The 14,717-nt window shown below is 46.5% G+C and overlaps 1 protein-coding gene across 4 annotated transcripts in view; it reads right to left on the reverse strand.

Moving 5' to 3' along the window:
* Positions 1-3,774: 3,774 nt before the first annotated feature.
* The window catches only part of LMO2 (LIM domain only 2), a 21,960-nt gene continuing 11,017 nt past the window's right edge, over positions 3,775-14,717 (reverse strand). For 3 of the 4 annotated variants that reach the window (XM_024752612.1, XM_024752609.1, XM_024752610.1), the window contains exons 2-4: positions 14,353-14,578; positions 10,044-10,259; positions 3,775-5,426 (exon numbers count right to left, since the gene is read on the reverse strand). In XM_024752612.1, coding sequence (XP_024608380.1) covers positions 5,207-5,426; positions 10,044-10,259; positions 14,353-14,393 — 477 coding nt within the window. In that variant the 5' untranslated portion in view covers positions 14,394-14,578 and the 3' untranslated portion in view covers positions 3,775-5,206. Of the gene's footprint in view, positions 5,427-10,043; positions 10,260-14,352; positions 14,579-14,699; positions 14,712-14,717 lie in introns of those variants that run through there. The other variant, XM_024752608.1, reaches the window with a different exon arrangement.

Raw genomic sequence — 14,717 nt, forward strand, 5'->3', positions numbered from 1 at the left:
CTGGCACTAAGTGAATCCTCCTAGACACATCATTTACATTACATGTGTGTGTTTGCAAGGAACTGCTGGCTTGAGACACATGAACTTTACTTCTAAGGCTAGAAGTACATTAAAATTGTGATAAACGAATAGTAGAGTATCACTGACTTGCAAACTATATTTTCCCTCTCTTTATCATCTCTCTTATTCTTCTCCTAATTAAATCAAAAGCTCCCAAAAAGAAAAGGTCAAGATTTCTAAAGTTTAAAAAAACTTTTTATTTGTAAACGTGTCAAACTGATAGAAAAGATGCATGAATAAAAATAGTGTACCTGTGTATCCCATACCTAGATTCACCTGTTAACATTTTTACCCATTTGCTTTGCCATTTACTCCTCCCACCCTGCCCTCTCTCTGTCTCTGTCTCTCTCTTTCTACACACACACAGCAGACACACATACACACACCACACATGTAAATTTTCCTTAATTATTTGAGACTAAGTTCCATATGTCATGACCATTTTGTCCTGAATATTTCACTGTGTATTTCCTAAAAATAGGGACAGTCTCTTATGTAACCACAGTACAGTTGTCAACCACAATAAATTTAGCATTTGTGCAATAATTTGAACTAATCTACCCTCTCATATTTCAATGTTATCAATTGCCCCAATGATATCCTCTATAGCATTTTCCCCCTCCAGTGCTGAAGGGAAGTTAAAGGGCCAGGTATTGGACTTAGCTGTCAGGTCTCCTTAGCCTTCTTGAATCTGGAACATTCCCACAGCTTTTCTTTATTCTTTTTTTTTTTTTTTTTTTGCCATACGCGGGCATCTCACTGTTGTGGCCTCTCCCGTTGCGGAGCACAGGCTCCGGACGCGCAGGCTCAGTGGCTATGGCTCACGGGCCCAGCCACTCCATGGCACGTGGATCTTCCCGGACCGGGGCACAAACCCGTGTCCCCTGCATCGGCAGGAGGACTCTCAACCACTGCGCCACCAGGGAAGCCCTCTTTATTCTTTATGACACTGACATTTTTGAAAATAGAGTCCCATCTCCTCCCTTTTTAAAAATACAATGTTCATCGTTTTGAGTTTGCCTGGTAATTTGTCTCATACTTAGATTCACGCTATGCATTCTCAGGAGGAATCCTAAAACAGTGATGGTATGTCCTTCACAGAGAATCACATCTGGAGGCACACATGGTCCATCCGCTCCTCACTGATCACCTGGTCAGGGTACTGTCCAATGTCTCCACTGTGTAATTACGGGTTTCCCCCTTGCAATGAATAACAATATATGGAAAGGTACTTTAAGACCATCCAAGTATCCTGCTCTCTCTTTGTTGAAATTTAGCAACTCTTGATGATTCTTGCTTGAGTCTATCATTTCACTATGATAGTTGCAGAATGATGACTTGCCAACTCCCACACTCTCTTCACATTTACCTGTTGGCATTCAAGATTCTGCTGTAAACAAGAGCCCTTTCTTCTCTCCACTTATTTATTATTGGTATGAACTCACGAATTCTTATTTTCCCCCCAACACTTTGTAACTCATTACTATCCTTAATTATTTTGGTAGTCAAATTGCTCCAGATTGGCCAGCCCCTTCAAGCTGGCTTCTTTGTCCTTGTGGCATGCCTACATCACTTTTTTTCAAAGCAGTTCCTTATTTTCTAGCATAATAAGATGTTCCAGGCCCCTGTTATACCTTCCTTGCACCCTCCCTCCACCTCTCAGAGATTCCTGGGCTTGGATTTTGATTTGCCATTCAGTCTCAAAACTGTGCAAGACCTCATCTCCCCTGTTATTTACTCACTGGCCCAGGCCCCCCTCCAGCCAAAGCTCACCATCTCCACCACCACCACCATGAAAACTCTGGGCTCACTTGACTACCTGCTCCACTAGGTCAAGGTCTCTGAGTCTTTGCTCTTGCCTGTGTCACCTCCTTGCTGGTCCAGGGGCATTTGAAATGTCACTTCTGCTTTACTCCAGATAGCCGCCCAGGGGCCAATGTTCCCTCATCTGTTTGTTCCCTCATCTGTGTTTCCATAGCACTTCTGACATATCTTTATTATGGTGCTAATCTCATATCATTGTACTTTGGTTACATTTCTGGCTAGACTGTACTCGAATGGTTTCGAATAACCTGGGGAGAAAGGTATTCATTTTCCCTATTTTGCAGGTGAGAAACCTGAGGGTCAAGGAGGTGAGCCTAAGAGAGGCAGCAGAGCACAGGGTGAGGCCTCAGTTACAGGCTACTTCTGCCCTTTATTAGCCGTAGGACCTTAGGCAGGTGACTAAGCCTGTCTGTGCTGCAGTTTCCCCGGGAGTCAATGTGGATGATAATAAATAGAAACTGACACATGGCGCTGTTCTGTCACTTAAAGGAGTTGCTATTTGTACAGCCCCTAGAAGAGTGCCTGGCACGTGGTAACTGCTGTGTAAATGTTTGTTAAATAATTAAGTCACATCATTGCCATTCATATCCCAGTCTTATGGTGATAGAGCGCCTAGCCACTGCTCTGTTGTAACTTTGTAGGATTCCAAGATTCCCTGAGAAGCAGTGATTCTATTAGAGACGGCAATAAAAGGAAGCTGGTTCAGGTTACAAGACGTTAATAAGGTAAGAGGAAGTGAAATGTTCCACCAAATTGCTGAAGTAAGTCATGGACGGGGGAAGGGTGCAGATGCCTGGTTCTCTGCCTCTGGGTCTTGGGCACACAGCCTGCATGCTCAGGCAAGGACCACCAGGGTAGATACTGGGAGCTGGTCCCTCTCTTTACATGTCCTTCCTCTCAAGTCAGTTGTGGGTTAGACATTTGGGCCCCTGGGGTGACTTACCACAAAGACTCTGCCTATGCATTCACAATTCTGCAAAATGATGCCATGGACAAATAGAAAACGTTAATTATCGCTTTGTTGAGGATAGCAAAGGTATTGGCTGAGCTCCTGAATCTTACGTGTATTATACTATCATGGGGATTAAGAATAAAGTTTACATTTCAAAAGCAAGAACCATTTTTATTTTGACCAAATACTGCACATAGGATCATCCACATAACTAAAATCTATTATTATTATTAATGTCGATATGGTTAAAAATGGTGGATTGAATTGTGATTGATCTGGTAGATGACAATGGCTAGCTGAGTGACAGAATTATGTAAAGGTTTTCAGCTTAGGGACCAGGGGAAGACAGAGTTGGTCTACATGTGGAAAAGTTACTCAGTGATTAACCATTGTGTCAAATACTAACTATTAACAACTTAGAGCAGATGATCTACCAAACTGGGGGATGTTTCAGAACATTTTTAAGCCTCAGCATGAGTCAGAATCATCTTTAGGGCTTTGTTAAAACACAGATTGCTGAACCCCATCCCCAGCATTTCCGACTCACTCTGTCTGGGATGGAGCCCATGAATCTTCATTTTTAATAAGTTCTCAAGTGATGCTGATATTGCTGGTTCATGGACCACAATCGGAGAACCACTTCCCTTTGTTGATTTAGAACAAATATCCCCTCACTGGAAGTCCCTTACCAACACCTAGTTGAAATTCAGTATAACTAGATTTGTTTTAAATAGGCCACCCTAAGCAGTCAAACTTCCCAACCACTTTTAGTATTTTACGGACCAAGAGAGCCATCACTTAATTATTTCTCCAGAAGAAGAAAAAAACCAAGCAAACCCTAGTGATGAACTTTTTAAAGGAATATCACAGTTAATTAATTGTAGCACTAGATGCATGTTTCTGATGTCTTGATAATTAAATACATTAAGACTTCTTGGTACTTGCCAACATTTTAATGTAACAATTGAAATACATCTCCCGTTAGTCTTTCATTGGGACGTTCTTGAACTAGTGAGCTGAGAGGTGATGACCAGCAGGTGGCGCTCTGAGTCAGTTCATGGCTGCCTGGATGCGGTGAAAGGCAACCGCACAGACAAGGTGCCTGCTTTAAATCCTCAAGGTAAGGTTCTCTTAACCACTTGTCATAAAATACCCTGAGACACACGTCTTGGAAAATCGAAGTGTCAAGCTCAGCATCTTTGCCACATTTCAAACTAGGTAATTACCTTCTCTCCCAAGGGAATCTGTTTTATGTATTTGTGTCCTTCCTAGGTTACAGGTTTCCCAAAGGCAAAGATCTTGCCTTCTGTTCACTCTATACAATGCTGAAGTGAAATGCAGGTTTTACAATAGCAATCTAATTATTCTACATCCCTCTGAGCTACATGATGACCCGTTAGATACTAATTGCTAGTAATATAGAAACGTGCCTGCCTCATATAAACCCTAGCCATAAACTTGTTTTTATTTGACCTAAAAGTAAATTGCTTATTTACTTCTCCTTTACAATATAAAAAGCCATTTTTTTCCTGCCATCCCAAATTGTAAGTCATTACCAGGTAAACAACACTGTATTTTAGTCAGTCATTTTTATTGTCCTCAGAGTTTTTTTAAACTACACACAACAAATACTTTGATATAATCTAAGATAATAAAATAGGTGAACAACTTTTTTTTTTTTTAGATTTACATTTGTATAGAAACAATCTGTGGAACTCCTCACTTCAAAACTAAGGTGTCTAAAAACAGTGATCCATCAGCATTGCTTTAAAGAATTGTTTGGTTAAAAGTTGCAGTTTTCATTCTCAACTGAAATGTTGTCTCCATGCAGTGTCCCTTGGGTCCAAAGCTTAAGGCCTTGGGAAGGTGGCCAAGAAGAAAAGGATGGCCACTCTTCTCTCTGTCCTTCCCTCGTGTGGAGGACAGTGGTTGGAACAGGGTTCTCATAAAAGCCGGGAAGAAAAGAAATCAATTGCACATCTCTAGTTTTCAAGGGTTAAAGACATAACAAGTCTGGGCAGAACAAGTCCCCATCTGTAGATGGGAAGTTCCATCATGACGGCACAGAACACTCTCTCCCTCACTAATCATGTCAGTTATTACCCACAGGCTGTGGCCATTGTCCATAAATTCTCCCTCAAGGCCAGGCATTTTGTCACGTTTAAGTTTTGCCCCCTTGCATCATGTCACTTGGATGCTGTGTATTGGTTCTTGGTGTCCAATTAGGGTCTTTCATCCCCAATTAGGGTCTTTCATCCCCTAAGAAATGTCTCAGCCCACCCTCAAATCCCCCAAAAGCCTAAGAGTGAAGACCCCACGGAGACAGTGACTTCAGTGAAACACCTCTCCAGAGATGCTGGGGCATCTGGCCTATATCATCCCATTGACCTTAGTCCACTCATAGATGTCCTGTTCACACACTATATCGGAGTTGATGAGGAGGTATCTGTCACCCACACAGAAATGCTTCTGACAGGCGGCACATTTGAAACATTCCAGGTGATACACTTTGTCCCTCACCCGCATCGTCATCTCGTAGGCACGGATTCGCCTGTCACAGGATGCGCAGAGGCCGTCCTGGCCAAAGAGCCTGGGGAGAAAACAGAGAGAAGAGCTAAAGAGACAGTGGCACAGATAATACTGGAAGAAAGGGCCTGAGGATGGGTTCCATGCTGTAGGCTGGATTCCCAAGACGTCCCAGCAAGGAAGAGCTGGGTCCAGATCGATGGCTGACTCGTTCGCAGTGCTTCCTAGAAGTGGGTCCTCTGGGATGAGACCGTATCTGTGGCATTTGTGTTTGGCATAACTCGTCCCTTTTCTGAGCTCTCTCCCTGCCTGCAGCCACCACCCTCCACGCCTCCAGGTTGCCCCGGGCCACACCTCTGTGGAAAAGACTCTCAGCTGAAGTGATTTCAGAGGTTAGGCATGGGTTGTGTGTCTCTTCCCAGGGGAACTTTCATTTTAGAAGAGGGGCCAGGAGTAAACCCCAGAGGCCCCTTTGAGAGGAAACTGACCAGGAATGCAACGAAATGGGCATCTTTCTGAGGCTCCCAAATTCTATCACATCAACAGCTAATTCCACTAATTCCACCCATGCGGAGAGTTGGTCTTGAATTCCTTCAAAGGTACCAAGGCCATCTCCACATGATTGTTTGCTGGGACCCCAGCTTCTGGGAGACAGAGGGAGTTCAACCGAAAACACGCGGTATAGTGAATCGTGCCTCGGACATCTGGAGGATGGGCAGCATTTCTCCACATAGAATGGAAGATCTTAATTCGAGATCCTCGCTGCCCCAATGGCATGAGTCTCTGGAGAAACTTCTCTTCTGACATTGAAATCAAGACTCTCCTAAGTCTCAGCTGACAGGTTACTTATATTAAGCAACATGTAGTGCCGAAGTGGGAGACGCAATATGGTGGAGCCTAGTGCAGTGGTCCTCAAAGTGTGGTCCTGGGACCAGCCGAATTTGCATCACCCGGGAACTTGTTAGAAATGTTCACTCAGGCCCTCCTGATTGAGAAGCTCTGCGGGTGAGGCCCAGCCGTCTGTGTGGTCCTGAGCACAGCCAGGTGATTCTGATGCAGGCTGAAGCTTGAGAATCAGCCCGCAAGAGTGGGATAACACAAGCACTGGAATCAGAAGACTTGGGTTCAGCCAGGACTAGCCCTGAGTACCTGAGTGACCCTGGTGAGACCTCTGATTCCTCTGAGCTTGGCAGTGATCATAGCATGCCCCTCACCCGGCTGTTAAAGGATGGACACAGCATGTCAAAGCACCAGCGTTCAAGGGCAAAGCCAGCGCTGGCTGGGTTTTAACACATCTTGGGGGTATTCCAACAGGGCCAGTCTTGCTGCCAGAAGTCATTTTCCCACATGCCTGATTACATGGCATGTCAGCAGGTCCTTTCCACGGAAAGCCTTCAGGGTGGTTTTAGGTGAATGCCTGTTCTTCTTGGAAGTTCTTACTAACTTCAGAAGAGCAGAGAATCAACTGGTACGTTCTGAGAGGTTCTAGGGGAGATGAGGGCAGTTGACAAATTTTGAAACACATGAACAAAATTAATGGAACCAGGAAGACGTGGTCTGTGGGTAGAGAACTCATGGTTACAGCCAGGCCAGCTAATTTCCCTCCGAATCCCGCTTTCCATTTGAAGAGCTCTGAGTGTTTTCAAGGCACCACCTGGGAGCAAACTCATTACTGGGGGAGAACATTTTATCCCAAGGCAGCAGATGGTGGAGCTGTAGGGAACTGCCACCCTGGAGGTCACAGAGTGGAAAGACAGTTCTGATTTCCTGATTGTTCAGTAAGTTGAGTTTGGGTCCAAGTGACTTACAAAACAGTGTGTGTGGAATGAAGCCAACCACCTGGGGGGTGTGACCCTTACGGAAGGAGAGCATTTATTAAAGGGAAGTTGGGGGTAAATTACAACACACGTCAGGCAGCTAACGAAGGGAAGGATGAAGGACTTGTATTTGGGAGACAAGTTCAGGTCCCAGCATCACCTCTAACTAGCCGGGTGCCCCAGAGCCAATGACACCCTCTGCCCTGGCTTCTGTGTCTTAAGCTATAATGCAAGAGAACTGGAAGAGAAGGCCTCTGCAGGCCCTTGCAAGCTCTGGTTTGCTGGGACTTCACTAATGGTGAAAATAGCCAGGACTTGACATCTAACTTGGGCGTTCACCTCTGGCACCAAGAATTGGTGCCTTAGGCTGGATATCCCAGAAATAGACCCTGAGACCAGGATTTGTTAAGGATGTGTCATCAGGGAAAACAGGTAAGGTGGCAAGGGAAGCCGGACAGAAGGGGTGCAAGGCAAGCAAAGTTGCACACTCGAGGGGAGCTTCAGCCTGACTACACGGGGACTCTGGGGTGTAAGTTATGTCTCCAAGCGGCCCTGGCTCCCGGCAAGATTGCAGGACTTTGGTCTCCGACAGTGCCAGCCACTGGGCCAGGTCTGTTGGGCATGGGGGGGGTGGGCAGTGGGCACACTTCTGGCTTTAACAGACACAGGTGCTGGCTGTTGAAAGTAAAACACTTAGGGGTGGGGAGGCACTGCACACAAAAACTGGTAAAAAGCGATCCAAGGGGGGATCTGGGCTGGGCACTGATATTAACAGTTACTCTCCGGTTCCCAAGAAAACAACATAAGAGCACAGGGTTTATTTAGGTTCTGCATGGGGGTCTCATGAATATTTGAGGCTAAATGTCTGAAAAGGACTGTAACAGGCAAGTCAAACACTGGAAACCCTCAGGGGGAGAAGTTCTCCTGGGGCAGGGGTGGGTGGGCAGGGGGAGAAGGACTGAACCCCATCATAGAACCCACTTCCTCACTCCTCCAACTTGCCTTTTGCAAAGACACTGCCAGATATGTCAAGAATGCAAGCAAACAAGTCCATGGCTAAAGGGCCATGCCTGCAGCAAGAAATGATTTTTCTCCTCCGTCAAGAGATGTCATGTCTGAAGCTCCCTCCTGCCCATTTTAATAACAATAATATAAATATGAAAGGATGGCTGGAAACGCTTGCACTAACACAGAGTTAATTAACATGTTGCCTAGGAATGTAACAGGGAGAAGAATTATTTCATGTCACCGAGACACAGGTTAATTAACACGGGGTTCTCCCAGACTGTTTTTTTTCTCTCCTTTTTAAAAATGCAAGAGATTAACAAGCCCGGGCAGCACGGGGTTTATTCTTGAATGTTATATAAAAACCGCAGAAATAGGGAGAAGCCCGGGCTCTTTTGACCTTACTCAATCTGTACTTCATTTAATAAGATTCAAATGATTTGACAGGGATGTAGTCAGGGGGCCCAATGGGAATCATTTACCCGTCTGCTTTCTGCAGTGTCTTGGCAAACTGAGAGCGAGCAGAACCAGGTCTCTATTTATCCCAGTTCTGTTTTCTTGTTACTTAATAAAAAATTGACCAAAATTAAAATCATGATCCTTGGAAACCTGCCTTCTTTTCTCTGAACCACCAAATTTGCAAGGACTTTATCAGGAAATTTGGGGGTGGGGAGCTTACTCTGTCAGTCTCTGGGTGAACAGATAAGCTTCCTTCACCATGGAATTGCCTGCATTTTTTTTTTTTTTTTAATGTAAAATGCTCTGAGGGCAGGTTTGGGAGAAAGAGCTGGCCTGGCAGCCAAGGGCGCTGGAGTCTAAACAAGCTTCCCTGGTTTGGGTGGTTCTAATGTATTAGGGCTCCATGCTCCACAGACCCTCTGCCACAGGAAGATGGCAAAAATCTGACAGCTACACAGTTAAGCAGATTTGACAGCAGAGGGCACAGAGTTACCTCTGCAGCAGCTAATATGAAACTGGAAATGCTAGAACATTCCGGGCAAAGGCACTCATCTGAGTGCTGGAAAATTCACATAGCCAAACTCATGACCCAGAGCATCCAAGATGGCCTCAGTGCCTGTCTCACTGGGTGTTCTAGAGTTCCTATTTTGCCTTTCCATTCTTCCATTTCTTTGTTCATTAGATCGGAAAAGACTCTAATGATAAATGTCATGAGCAGCTAACATCTATTTCATCCTCATACTCATGCACCAAGCCCAGCACTTTACATGTATCACCCCATCTAATTCCCACCCCTTCTTGGAAGTAGGTATCGCTGTTATCCCCATTTTACAGATGAGGAAATCGAGGCTTAGGAAGGTTACGTAACTTGTCCAAGGTCACAGAGCTAGAAAGCAGTGGTGCCGGGGCTCAAACCTACAGCTGACTTCAGGGCCTTCCTGCTGTGACCGTCAAATCCTTGGAATGCCGTGGCGAGATCATGCTTTCTATTTTTAAATTTCTCATCACATAATATTGGAATCTTACGAAAGACTATTTGGAACCTATAGGTATATTTTGAAGCATTCAATGAGCTCCTAGGAGCCCACACTCAAACTTAGAAACTACAAAGCTCCCAGTTCCTTTGGCACGTCCTGTGCCTTCTCCCCAACCTTCTCCCCTTTTCTGCCCCACAGAGGGAACCGCTATTCTGAATTCTGTGTTCATCACTCTCTTGCCTTTAAAATATTAGAATTTGACCATGCAGGAATGTATCCCTGAGAACATGCTTCTCGAACAGGAAGAAAGGCCGACTGCTTCCCTGCATCGGGCAGCTGAGACCCAGCCTGACCTCACTGGGGCAAAAGGCAGGCACTGGGGGAGACAGACCCACAGCCCCAGGAGGGCAGCGAGGACAGTACCTGAGATAGTCTCTGCGGCAGAGCTTCCTGCCCAGCTTGTAGTAGAGGCGCCGGCCCACCTCGCCCAGCCGGCACCCGCAGAGGTCACAGCTGAGGCAGTCCTCATGCCAGTACTGGTCGATGGCCTTCAGGAAGTAGCGGTCCCCGATGTTCTGCTGGCAGCCTCCACATGTCAGCAGGGATGGGGGGATCTGCAGCACCTCATCCACTGGCTCCCTGGAAAGAAGGCCAAGCATTAGGGATGACCTCATCTTGGGGAGACAAGCACGGGAGAGGGGTCAGGAGTCATGCTGTGCCCAAAAGGAAACCTCATTCAATTGTCTGTAGGTGACATAGGAGAAAGGAGGGGACAGCTTATACCTAGGGCAGACTGCAGAGAGACCCTGCCAGCCTTGGGTTAGGACAGGAGAGAGCTAGACCCTACATCCTAGATCCCGGAAGAAGCAAGTGCAGGGCACCAAGAGGCACCAAGGCAACTGCAGGTGGTACTGCACCCCTACCCACAGTCCAGCCCCACTTTCTCGGCACCTGTGGTCTCTCTTCTTTATCTCCCTCCTACTCCATCTCCACACCTCTCCTCTTTCCTCCTCACATACCCAGGACCCAAGGGCACTGCCCAAACCCAGAGGAGGCACCCAGGACTATAAGAGTTGCTTGCTGCCAGGACAGTGACTTCCTAGAGGGCTAAGAATCTGCAAATTCCCTTTTGAATCTCCGTGCCATCCTGCCTCAAACCGTTCCCAACTGCACAAAAGCATAGGTGAGGAAGGAAGAAAGAAGAAAGGGACCCCAAGTTATTTTAGGTTGCTTTCTCTTTCCAAGATAAAAATTCCATCAGGATATAATAGAAATTCTCATTATTATTATCTTTTAATAGAAATTCCGCATCCCATCCTTCTTACTGAATGAATCCTTGGAGAAAAATCTCAGGTGTTAATTAAGGCCACTGTTAAACTTATAAAGGACGTCAAACAGAACTTTCTGCACGTCAATATTTTTACAGCAGCAAAACTGATTCGGATGAAGTTGATTTAGGAAAGAAAATGGGGAGAGGGGCAATAATTATTTTCGAGAGAGTGGAAGGCAATTAAACAGACTCTGAAATCTCCACCCAGGCAATTGTTAAGAGTGAGCCTGTGATGTGTGTTCTTTCACTACAATGTCATACGGTGTCTCCAGTTCACTTTGCTTCACTGGAATCTGAATACTTCTGTTTTACATTTTAAAAGAAATAACTTTATTTGCCAAAAGAAAATAAAGGGAGTGGGAGAAATGATTCTCTCACCAGATGGGACACAGGAAAAACAGTATACCTGTTGATCTGTGACAATTAACAAGTGCTTTCTTGAACCTCACTCAAACACAAATCTATTTTTCAAAATTCTATTATGTTTTGAAAAATGGAACTGCCTCCAACTGTGAAATTCCCAAAGGGAGTTTCCCCCTTGGTACTTTGAGGGTATAAATCTGTGTCTCCTATTTCCAGCTGACGCTAACTTACCAAGTGACCTTGTGTCCTGATTGGCCTGTGCCCACAGCACTCAGCGTCCTTTACACCTAGGGATGACAAGGCTCAGGGAACCAGTGTTGATAACACACTCTGACAGCTTCAGGTGACTCTGTCTGTAATGTGCATACCTCCCTGTGAATATTTAGGGCTACTGAAACCGAGCCCACACTTTGTAGATCAAGTATGAGGGTCCTTTGTGAGATGATCTCCTTTTAGAACAGGGAAATGTAAAACCCAAACCAGTTTCCTCCTAAGAACTCAAGACTTTGAATAGTTTTAAGAATTCACTGAAGCCTGGCTTGCTTTTCTTTGTTTCCACGGGTTATACATAAAGACTTCCATTCACCCTCCTGAAAAATAAAACACCAGCATTTTCACATGCATCACCTCAGAATCGCATCTCTTCCCTTTCCACAGCCCATGGTCTTACTTTAGGCTTTCAGAAACGCTCATGGAACCTCAACACTGCTGGATGCCCTGATGCTGAGCCTGCCAACCAACTGTGAAAGAAGAGAATTTGCACTTAGCTGGTGCAAAACTGCCTGGAATTAAAATGAACTGCTCTTGTTACTCACAGGGAGGCGGTAGGGGCCACTGGTGGCCCAGTAGAGGAAATCTCTGTGTGAATTCTGGCTGTCTTTCTGTCTAAATGTTTCATTTGCATATGCCTTGGCAAATTTCTGTGTGTAATTTGGAGATGCTGATCAGACTGACCTCAGCTCCACTGACCCAAGTATGTACACAATGAAGCTTCTGGTAGAATAGTGGTTCGCAGTAGAAATGGTAAGCAAAAGAGCTATTGTGATGGCCTGAGATGAGATAGGAAAGGATAGGATAAGATATTGCTTCTATCTTTCTATAATTAATGATAATATCACATTATCTTTGGTGGATGTTCCAAGCCAATAACTGAGTGGGATTCACTCCCTAATATTTTATATTCTCCTAGAACCTATCTGAATATTATACCTAAACACACTTCGGCCTGGATTTCTGGGATAATTTCTCAACAATTTCCAAGAGCGATAGGGAAAAAATGTGCTGCAGTAATTTCTCAATGAGCTGGTCCATCTCCAATGAGAGCTTGTCTGCATTGGGCAAATAGTGAAGCAAAGGATGGAGAAGAGCACCCTTCAGTAGGTGCCTGCTGTGTTATGAGGTAAAGATGTTTCAATTTTCCAATCTCAGTGAAAAAGCACAAACTTTGAAAAGAGAAACACTCCCTTCAGGGAACTGAAACCTCCAGATTTATCTTCTAATAAAAGGCTTAGTGATTGAGTTCTACTGATCGAAAAGGCATTAGGAGCCTTTCAAAGGTAATTCATCCAATTCACTCTCTTATTGTATTACTATGGTCTTGCCCAGGCTCTGAAAACTCAGGGCTAAGTTGTAATTCTCGGTTTGTTAAAAAAAAAAAAAGAGCAAACCACCCTTTAAACCCAGTGTTTTCGTAGATATATACTTTTAAAAAGGAATGTTATCTTTCTCCTGAGAATTTAAGGAAGCTGGGTTTTTGTTAGAACAAACCAGACTCCTTATAGAACTGGCATCTGAACCTTCAAGATTGAATAGGGCTGTTTATAGTCTCACTAGATCATGGTACTTCCTGTGTTTTATGAGAACACGCTGAGCTTTTATGCTCGTAACTGAGGGTAAAACCCAGGTATATAAACACCATAGGAGGCTGAAATTGGGAGGAGGAGGTACTTCAATCAGGAAAGCACAATTCTTTTAAAGCAGAAAAAGAAAAGAAAACAAAACAAAACAAATGCCTCTTAAAAGCACAAATGGACAAGTCATTAACCAGCTCCTTTGGTCTGTGTAACAAATCCCTTCAAAGGATTAGATGGGGACTTCAAAGGAATAAATGTTCTCAAAACCAGACAGCTAATGAATCTTAAAAGGGCATTTGCGCTGACGGCTAAATGATATCTTAAAACAACCCTTTCTCCGCGTCTTAACACTAAGGAATGGGCTGGAGGTAAACATTGGGAAGAGGGGTTACTTCAAACCAGTCAGAGCCTCAGAAAACAAATGCAGTTCATTAGAGCTCCGGTTCCCAGACTCCAAACCCTTTGAGACTGTGATAAAAGCCGTGAGACTCCGCTCCCCAGAAAAAATTCACCTATACGCAAAATGGTGCACTAACTTTCGAGGTTCAGTGGTCCCCATCGGTGGACCCCGAGGGGAGAGGCGGGGACGTGTATCCAGATTAACTCCGTGTTTAGCTGCTCTAAAGTCTCTGGAAGCCTGAGTGAGCTCCGAGGTGAATTCTCGCACCTCCTTACCCGCCGGTCCCTGGCGCTGCGGGCAGCCGCTCCACCTGCGGACCGGGAAGGGGGCCGTCGGGGACTCGGGAGGCCTCCACTTGTAATATCCCCCTTTCCAGGACCAAATGGACAAAGAGAAAGGGGACCGAGAAGGAACGAGAGGGGAGAAAGGAGCAGAATCGAGTCCTGAAGGCTCTCGGGACTGCACCTGCGCGCCTCCGACCTCCCCCTCTGCCTGCTCCGGTGTAAACTTTCTGGCCCGCAGTGGCTTTGGGGAGAGTCCCAGGTAGCCGGGAGGGGCCCACAGCGGCGCCGGGTCGACCCCCTCTTCCTGCCGCCCGCCGCCCAGCCCCTCTCACAGTGTCCCCGGAGTCACCCGATAGGATGCGGGAGCCCCGCGCAAGGCAGAGGAAACCAAGGGCACGCTGCGGGCGCGCACCTAGAGCCTTCTCGCCGGCCGCCCGCGCCACCCTGCCGCCCCGGGGCGCGAGGCCGTGGACATCGTGGGTGGCAGGGGCGCCGCACTTACTCAGACGGGTCCAGGCTCTTCCTCTCGATGGCCGAGGACATTGGGGAGGGAGGTGGTGTGCCAGGCGGCGGGGGCGCTCCCTTTGTGGCGCGGGGCTGGCCGGCTGCCGGGGCTCGGACCCCCTCGGATGCTCGGGCGCCGCCGCCTCCGCTCCTGCGCCTCCTCTTGCTCCGGCGCTCTGGCGGCGAGCTCGCCCCTCCGCGCTCAAGGACAGTCACCGCACTCCCTTCAAACGCCAAAGAGAGAGAGCGAATCACCGGGCTGCCGCGCGCCGCGGCCGAGGCGGGGACAGGGGCGCGCAGCCTGCCCCGGGCGGCTGCAGCTGCCGCTGCTGCTCAGGACTTAACCTTCCATCCCGGTCCCGC

This window comes from Neophocaena asiaeorientalis, unplaced genomic scaffold (assembly GCF_003031525.2).
Source record: "Neophocaena asiaeorientalis asiaeorientalis breed wild unplaced genomic scaffold, Neophocaena_asiaeorientalis_V1.1 scaffold196, whole genome shotgun sequence".
In the NCBI taxonomy this organism is placed as follows: domain Eukaryota; kingdom Metazoa; phylum Chordata; class Mammalia; order Artiodactyla; family Phocoenidae; genus Neophocaena; species Neophocaena asiaeorientalis.